The 9,590-nt window shown below is 39.7% G+C and overlaps 1 protein-coding gene across 1 annotated transcript; it reads left to right on the forward strand.

The window, feature by feature from the left end:
* Positions 1–7,005: 7,005 nt before the first annotated feature.
* LOC105061441 (transcription factor DIVARICATA) lies at positions 7,006–8,416 on the forward strand. The gene is made up of 2 exons (XM_010945482.4): positions 7,006–7,546; positions 7,905–8,416. Exons 1-2 carry the CDS (start codon positions 7,182–7,184, stop codon positions 8,089–8,091), a joined length of 552 nt encoding a protein of 183 aa, XP_010943784.1. The 5' UTR covers positions 7,006–7,181; the 3' UTR covers positions 8,092–8,416.
* Positions 8,417–9,590: the final 1,174 nt, after the last annotated feature.

A 9,590-nucleotide genomic window follows, 5' to 3' on the forward strand; every position in this document is an offset into this window, starting at 1 on the left:
AGATATGGATAGGACGTAAGCCAGTACTCTCGCACCTTAGGGTTTGGGGGTGTCCGGCTTATGTTAAACGTTTAATTACAGACAAGCTTAGATCTAGGTCTAACAAGTATAATTTTATAGGGTACCCAAAAGAGACCAAAGGGTATTATTTCTATCTTGCTGATAAGCAAAAGGTGTTTGTCAGCCTTAAGACAATCTTTTTAGAAAAGGAGTTCCTTAGTGAAGGAACTGTTGCCTCTAAGGTCGAACTTGACGAAGTTTGACAGGTGAAAAATTCGACACATGTTACTGAACCTGAACCGGATTTGATTAGATCAGATTCGGAGCCCATTGATTATGAACCCTTAAGGCGGTCTGGTAGAGTACCACATCAACCGGATAGATACTATAGTTTCTTGATCCGAGATGGCGATCCTGTCGAACTTGATGAAAACGATGAGGATCCGATCACCTACATGGATACAATATAGAGACCTGACTCTGAGAAATGGCTAGAGGCCATGAAATTTAAAATGGAGTCCATGAAGGTCAACGATGTGTGGACATTGATTGACTCACCCGAAGGAGTGAAATCCATAGGGTGTAAGTGGGTCTTCAAGAGGAAGAGGGGTGCAGACGGAAAGGTGGAGACCTATAAAGTCCATCTGGTTGCCAAGGGATATCGTCAACGTTATGGTATAGACTATGACGAGACGTTTTCTCCTATGGCAATGCTCAAATCCATTCAGATTATGCTTGCGATAGCTGCCCATCTAGACTATGAAATCTGGCAGATGGATGTGAAGATAGCTTTCCTAAACGGAGAGCTGGACGAAGAGGTGTATATGATACAACCTGAAGGGTTCACATCCACAGATGAGTCTAAAGTATGCAAGCTACAAAGGTCCATTTATGGACTTAAGCAGGCATCTCGGAGTTGGAACATACGTTTTGATAGGATGATCAAAACGTATGGCTTCGTTAAGAACGGAGAAGAGCCCTGCATTTATAAGTGAGCTAATGGTCCAGTAGTAGTATTTCTTGTATTGTATGTGGATGATATTCTCTTAATCGGGAATGATGTCCCTGCATTACAAGGAATAAAGATTTGGCTATCGTCACAGTTCTCCATGAAGGATCTGGGAGAAGCTTCCTACATCCTAGGGATGAGGATTTATAGGGATAGATCCAAAAGGTTGCTTGGCTTATCCCAGTCCACGTACATTGATACTATACTGAAAAGGTTCAGCATGGAGAATTTCAAGAAAGGCTATCTACCGATAGGTCATGGAATTTTTCTCTCGAAAAGAGATTGTCCGACAATACCTCAAGAGAGAGAGCGTATGGGTAGGATTCCATATGCTTCGGCAGTGGGATCTATCATGTACGCCATGACATGTACACGACCAGATGTGGCATACTCACTAGGGGTAGTGAGTAGATACCAATCTGATCCAGAAAAGAATCACTGGAAGGTTGTTAAAACCATCCTGAAGTATTTAAGAAATACTAAGGACCAGTGGCTTGTATATGGTGAATCAGACTTGAGACTTATAGGATTTACAGACTCTAGTTTCCAGTCTGATCGCGATGACAGCAAGAGTGTGTCAGGATTTATTTTTACCCTTAATGGTGGGGCTGTCTGCTGGAAGAGTTCCAAGCAGCACACTGTGGCTGATTCAGTATGCGAGACGGAGTATATTGCTGCATCAGATACTGCCAAAGAAGCGATGTGACTGAGAAAATTCATCACTGAGCTCGAAGTAGCACCCTCCCTTGTTGGTCCAGTTTTGCTCTACTGTGACAGCTCTGGAGCCATTGCTCAGGCAAAGGAACCGAAGACACCAGCAGACGAAGCATATTCTGTGCCGCTACCATCTCATCTGGGAGATCGTGGATCGAGGTGACGTCGACCTTCAGAAGATCGACGGGAAGGAGAACCTGGCCGACCCATTCACTAAAGCCATTGCGGTGAAGAAGTTCAATGACTACAAGTCGAAGATGGGTATTAGATACTGCACCGATTGGCTTTAGGCCAAGTGGAAGATTGTTGGGAATAGTATCCCAAAGCCAATCGTCAGCCTGTTGACGGTTGTGCTCCTTTTATATTAGTACATGAATTATAAATAAATAAAAGTTATTTTAGTATTTTTTCATCATAAATGTTTCATCTTCTAATGAACTCCTGTGTTGTGGTGAAGTCCTTAGGACTATTTAGACTCGACAAAGGAGGATTTGTCGCTTAGTCCTTAAACCTGTTCGCGACCAAATGATCGTTGTTGCCAAGGACGACAACGTTTATCGAGCATAGGTCGTTGTGTGCCATATGGGTTGGTTGTCCTTATAACCAAGGAGTGTGGAGATACTGGTATGGCATACAGGTGAGATGTAATGGTACATCTGCACTGAACGTGATCGACTCTCGAGCTATTTCTGCTGTCAAGATTTGCTCCGATGGAATATGGGTATAAATGTCCCTCTGACCTGAGATCGCCACGGTGACTTGCAAGCAACTCACTACACTTAGGCACTGGACTACCTAAATTTCTAATTCAGTGACGGAAGGCTGCTGGGTGTAGTCAAGTACTTGACTTGTCGGTGCGTATGTCAAGATGGGATTAACCACTCTAATTTAGGAGCTGTGTACAGTCGTATTTCAATTTAGCAAAACCTTGGCCAGAGTAGTCCTAGTGAGGAGTCACAGGACTAATTGAGTTGAGCATGATTCGGATGATCTCATCAGGGTTGACAGTTTAACCCTGAGTCATCCTAAACACAGGGGTCAAAAGGGATGAATTATACGGTAACCATATTCACGTAGGTTCTGAATGTTGCAATTGTGACTATTCGACCTATCCGATCGTCGGGTACCATTGCTAGATGGTCACTTCGATTAGTACAAGAATTGGTTCCTGTGCCACCGGCTTAGGTTCGAACCTGCGGGGTCACACACATTAGAGGTTCCTTTCTGATATGATGGCTGATTATGAGTCTTATGTGTCTGAGACTCTATGATTGAGAATTAGGATTCTCTGATCATGAGTTCTACACATTTTGGGTACCAGGGTCAAAATTTTGAATTTGAAATTTGAACTCTTCGATCAAGGTTTCATATTGATGGACTTTGATACCCGATTGCCCATCGGATTTGGACTCAATAATTATGAGAGGTTTTATTAGTGATTTGATCGCTAATTAACTCAATTCGATTGAGTAATTATTTTTGGATCAAGTCCAATTGAATTAGATTCAGTTGGGTTTGACCCGATTAGGTTAAGAGTTGACCTAATCGTCGAGATGGTTTGGTCCCTGATTTGATCAGAGGTTGGGCTTAGTCAATTTCTGATTTGATTAGAATTTTATTGAGCCTAATTAAGCTTAATTAAGTTGGGTTTAATTTAGTCTAATTGTACTTAACCTATTTTGATTAGGTTGGTTCAATTAAGATCAAACCACCATTTGAATTTGAATCCCTACACCACCTTAAATCTCTGCGCCCATTTGAATTTACGAGAAAAAACTTCTCGTGAATTTTTTCTCACGCAAAGCCCTTCTCACGCCCACTCTTATACACCATATGGATGGATAAAGCTGATTAGTTAACCATTCAAATTCAAAGCATGTTTGAATTTGAATGGATAACTTATCTCTTTTGCCTTCAAGCTTATCCATCTTGTGCGTCACATAATTCACACGAGAAAAAGTTTCTCGTGAAACCTTTTCACGCACAAAGAGTCCACTCCCTTCTCTTCTCACACCACAAGTGGATAGGGATGAGTTGGTTTTCATTTGAATTCAAATTTGATTTGAATTCAAATGTGTAACCACTTGTCTTTATCCTCTCACGCGGATAAGACACGTTTTGAACTGTTTTAAAAGAGATAGGGAGCTGGGGCGTGCGTAGAAAAATTTTGAGAAAGAAAGTGGGACGTGAGGAAGTCTTGTGCATGAGGTGAAGGTCCAAAACCTTTCGAGAGAAAAAGAAAGAAAAGAAAGAAAATTGGGCGCAGGGTTTTTGGTGTGTACCCTAGGGTTTCTACCTAGGGTTCGGGAAGTGAGATTGGTGTGCCACGAGTGTCGTGAGTCTACCAAATTTCAGGAAGAGATCCATCAGCCTCTCAACCAATCATGTAGATGATCCAGAGCATCCGAGGAGTCAGCACACATTGATCGAAGGAGTTCGATCAACATCAGCCATCAAAAGGGTGAAATCACGAACTAGCATTCGTGAGGAACCGATCAGATGGGAGCTTCGTGTGGACGATCCACAGAGGCCAGACAGTAGTGTGACTGTGACGTGACGATCAGAGCCCCCCGATGATGATCAAATTACGGTGATCGACTACCCGCAAATGGTGATGTGTTCTGAACACAGTGCAGTAAAAAGTTTACTGTTTCAAATTTGAATTTTAAATTTAAATGCATGCTGTTGTATCATATTTAGATTCTAGTGTAGGGTTAATTAGTATTAATTAATGAGATTAATTAATAATTTTATTGTAAAATAATAATTTTGAAAAAATTTTAAAATTACCATTTTGCCCCTGCACTGAATTTTCGCTTCATAATACACTTGGGGGAAGAAGATGAACAAAGAAAAAAAAATCACACTCAATCGATGGCAAAGATGCTCCACCACGCTTGGGAGAAGAAGCCGGGATGGAAGATGAGAAATCGATAGACGAAGAAGTTCGGATGGGGGAGGTGTGAGACGGTAGCAGAGATTTAGGGCACTAGAAAGATTTTTACGGCACTAAAAAGAGATTCAAGGCACTAGAAGGAGCTTGGTAGCGGAGGCAGACAGGAGGAGCATGGAGGAAGACGACAGGGTTTAGGGTAGGATGGACTGATTTTATAGGTGGGGTTTATGGATCCCAACGGCACTAATAAGAGCCGCATACAGTCCGTTACGAACCATACTGGATCTCGATGGCATTTATAAACGTCACCTCAATGCTACACACCCAATTGACAAAAGGTTTAAAAAATGTCAACGGTATCAACTAGCATCGCCAAATCAAAGTTGGCAATTCTCCCATTTTCTGTAGTGATATATGGTCAAAAATACCTTCCAACTAACCTTTTTGGTGAGGTCTTGAGAGGATCCATATGGATATGTGTTGTCTCATATTAGCTATGCATTAGGTCAATCTTAGGTACTTATACAAAGTCAAAAAATCAAATTAATATCTTTAAACTAGCCCTTTTGAGTGAAGTTATGATTGTTACAAATAGCAAAAAAGTGGGCCTAGCCAATGTTCATATAGACTGAGGGATACGATAGTATGAGCTCTTTTAGGACAGACCGATCATAATGTTTATGATTATATGTGATTGATGAATTTAGTATGGAGAGGACACCAGAGCTTAAATAAAGAATATATGAGGACTAGCATAGGCTTATATTTATTCCGACATCGATTATATGTTGGAAAGATTTTAGATATTTATACAGTCGAGAAATCTAAATATTTTTCAGTTAATATTTTTGGGTGAGATCCTGAGTTGTTACAAATGGTTGTATATATCAAGACATATGTAAACCTACAGCCCATATGGACTAAAGGACATTGCTAAGTAGGCCCATTTGAATAAATAATGAGCTGAACATGGTATTTATAATTAAATTTGAACCATCACGTAAGAAGAATGCCTAAGCTTAAACAAAGAATATGCGAGGTGTCGTGCAAGTGTGTTTAGCCTAATATTAGCTCTGTATTAGGATAGATTTTGGATACCTATATAGGGCCAAGAGAATCAAATAATATCTTCCACTTAGTCTTTTTGTATGGGATCCCAAATAGATGTAGATTTTAGATGATAGCGGAGACTAATAAGGGAAAGGGATGTCCGATCAGATTGGAACGAGGAAGCTATAGTGATGGGAGATAGGCATGAAATTGTGGGCATCTCAGGAAGAAAATAGGGGTACAGGTTTTGTTTACTAAAGAAGAAGGTTCAGGTCTTGATAGAGGCTTGGGCCATGGGCTGAGATATCACTAGAAACTGTAAGCAACTTAGATGATAATGTCTAGTGACATAAGTAGTTTTATGATGCTCACCTATAGCAATAGTTTGCATCAATTTTTGCATCTCTTGATCTCTATAATTAGCTAGATGTAGAGGGCTAGAGTGAGATTCTGGCACTTTGTCGCTTTTCTGTTATTGGAACTAATAGCTAGTACTTTCTCTCCATTTTCTGTAGTTGTGCAATTTGGAGAATATAGTTCTCATTTTTCTAAAGAGATAGGGTTTTTAGCAATGAGGTCATAGTTTCTATAATCAATTAAGATCCTCTATGGTACATCTTGCGCATCGTAGAGTGTTGTGCAATCCTTCATGACCACCATCAAGAGATAGACGACCACCAAACAAGATGGTCCACAAACATGTACCATGTCATACATGAGATGCATGTTTGATGGCCATCCATCGCTGAATGGCAGCCATCGAGGGGTGCATGCTTTTGTAGTGTGGCATGTGCACCATAGAGGATGGATGCTCTTTTGTAATTTTTGATATAACGATAAATGAATCAGATAATGCTTTGGAAGTGCCTAAACTAATTGGATAAAATGTGATAACCATGCATGGTCCAATGCTATGAAAACATCAAAGAAATATGAGCTCCTCTAGGCATTCCAAAAATCGCCATTCTTTCTTAATGAATTCACATCCTGGTTCATTGCAATCTAATCTCAGAAAAGTATAAATTTTTTTAATTTCAGAAGCCAAAAGATTATTCTTAAGCAACTTATCGGTGAAGATGCAAGGAAATAGAAACTATGAAAAATGGACCTATTGCTAACGGCAGTGGAGCTTTTTTGTGAAGCTCTAATCATAAAAAATCCTAATCTATATATCTAACTCGACACAATTGGTGTTTTATGGTTTTGCTTTTAAAATATAATTTTTTAAATTTAAAATTATCGTATAATCATCCCACGACTCAATCTATTATTTTTTTTATTTAACATAAGTCGCCAATGAGATTGTCCGATGCGATTTATTATTTTGAAGCGTATCTTCCATACTGCCAGCCGTATCTATCTCAAAATCTGAATAAATCCCAGTTGGATGCACTCTGAACCGCCCCAACGTAGAAAGCACTATTCTTTTATGTGTTGTGGTAAAGGAGGGCGGCTTTAAATATTTCCTTCTCCTAGCCGGACCCAGCCCTAAAAGGAATAGGCTTTGCTACGATGGAGTTCTTCTCCATTGAGGGCGAGGCGAGACGGGCTTGGACGCGAATGGAGGACAAGGCGTTCGAGAGGGCGCTGGTGGCGATCCCGGAGGGAACACCGGATCGCTGGTCGCTGATCGCGGCGCATGTCCCCGGGAGGACTCCGAGAGAGCTGTCGGAGCACTACGAGGTGCTGGTACAGGATCTCACGGTGATCGAGCGCGGCGAGGTGGAGATTCCCCGTGAGTGGGACGACGAAGAGGTGAGCAGGAGCTCTGATGCCGCCAGGACCTTCGACCATTGCTCACCGCACTCCTTCGGCCGGGCCCGGAGGCGCAGCGAGGAGCGCCGGCGGGGGATCCCGTGGACGGAAGAGGAGCACCGGTAGGACCTGTAAAAACTTTCATCTCCGCATCTTTACTGTAGTCGCACGAGGATCCGCGTAGGATCCGCGTCTCTGCATCTTTACTGTAGTCGCACGAGGATCCGCGTAGGATCCGCGTAGGATCCGCGTCTCTGCATCTTTACTGTTGTCGCACGAGGATCCGCGTAGGATCCGCGTGGATGCGTGGGTGTTTTAAAAGGGTTCGGTGAAACGACTCCCGACGGATTACGTGTATCGCTCGGTTTTGATTGTAGATGGGAAGTTCAACCACGCTCTCTATTCTCATGGGTTTTCCATGAGGTTACCTTCTGTTTGGAGTTCGTGATAATTTTTGATTTATTGTTCATTTTCCTGTAGGTTGTTTTTGGAAGGGCTGGCACGGTATGGAAGGGGAGATTGGAGGAACATTTCAAGATGGGCGGTGAAAACAAGGACATCAACTCAGGTTGCCAGCCATGCTCAAAAATACTTTATCCGTCAGAACCAGAACGCTAGCAACAGAGACTCCAAGAGAAAGAGTATCCATGATATCACCAATCCTTGAGCGAGTATCCATGATATCACCAATCTTTGAGCTTGTACATGTTATGTTGTGAAATGATAGGAAGAGACGCTTTTATACTCTCCAATAAATTGGTTTTGATAGGTGCTTAGCTACACAAGTTTTGTTCATGTCTTTATAATCGTCATGGTATAAATTTGCAGTAGGTTAGGTTAAGATGCTCTTGGCACTGGTGAGAGAGTTCACCACCGTTGATCTTCGTATTTTTTTTTTTATATGAAACTAGTCGAAGACTCGCACATTGTGCGGGATGGGATGTATAAAAAATCTTCATATTTTTCTTTTTATATGAAATTAGTCGAAGACTCGCGCATTGTGCAGGATCGGATGTATAAAAATAATTTTTCAAATATTATTATTTTATTTTTCAGATATTGCTATGTTCTTATTATTATTCGAATTATTATTAATAATAAATTAATATTTTAAAAATAATATTTTTATTATTATTTTAAAAAATAATATTTTTTAAAATAATACTTTATTATTAATTTTTTAAAATTAATTTTTTTAAAAATAATATGTTATTATACAAATAGTATTTTTAAATTAATAATAAAAATATTATTTTTAAATAATATTTTTAAAAAAATATTATTATTATTTTAAAATTAATATTTTTTACTTCAAATTATTATTAATAATAAAATCATAATATTTTTTTTTTCTCTTTCTTCCTCCCTCTCCCCAAATATTTTCTTTTCTTTTCTTTTTTCTTTCTTTTCTCTTCCTCCCGTCGCCCCTATCCCCACAGTGTGAGACCTAGGTCACGGCCATCTACGCCACCCCCATCGCGGCCCCGCCCCATTGCTGTTCGTGTCGGATGTACGAAAATAATTTTTTTGATGTTGCTATATCCTTGTTATTATTCTAATTATTATTAATAATAAATTAATATTTTAAAAATAAATATTTATTATTATTTAAGAAAATATTTTTTAGAAAAATATTTTATTATTAATTTTTTGAAATAAATTTTTAAAAATAATATGTTATTATTATTAATAGTATTTTTAAAATAATATTTTAAAAAATAATATTTTTATTATTATTTTAAAATTAATATTTTTTTCTTCTTCAAATTATTATTAATAATAAAATAATAATATCTTTTTTACTTTTTTCCTCCCCCTCCCCAAATAATTTTTTTTAAATTAATATCTTAATAAAATAATATTTTAAAATATTATTAATAATAAAATAATAATATTTTTTTCTTTTTCCTCCCCCTCCTCAAATAATTTTTTTTTACTTTTTTTTTCCCCCTTTTCTTCTCTTCCTCCCGCTGTCTCCCCCTGCCCATCCCCTGCCCCCATCGTGTCCTCTGGCTCTGGCCTCACCAACCCCCCTCCCCTCCCCTCTGCGGCCCCGTCCCGTCGTCGTCTCCTCTTGTTCCCTCCCTTGGCACCAGCAAACCCAAGCCCTTGTGGCTCCACACCACATCGGCGACCGCCCCTCCCCTCCCCCGGCTCTGGTGCCAC

The sequence above is a fragment of the Elaeis guineensis genome, chromosome 8, assembly GCF_000442705.2.
Source record: "Elaeis guineensis isolate ETL-2024a chromosome 8, EG11, whole genome shotgun sequence".
NCBI classification, from domain to species: Eukaryota; Viridiplantae; Streptophyta; class Magnoliopsida; order Arecales; family Arecaceae; genus Elaeis; species Elaeis guineensis.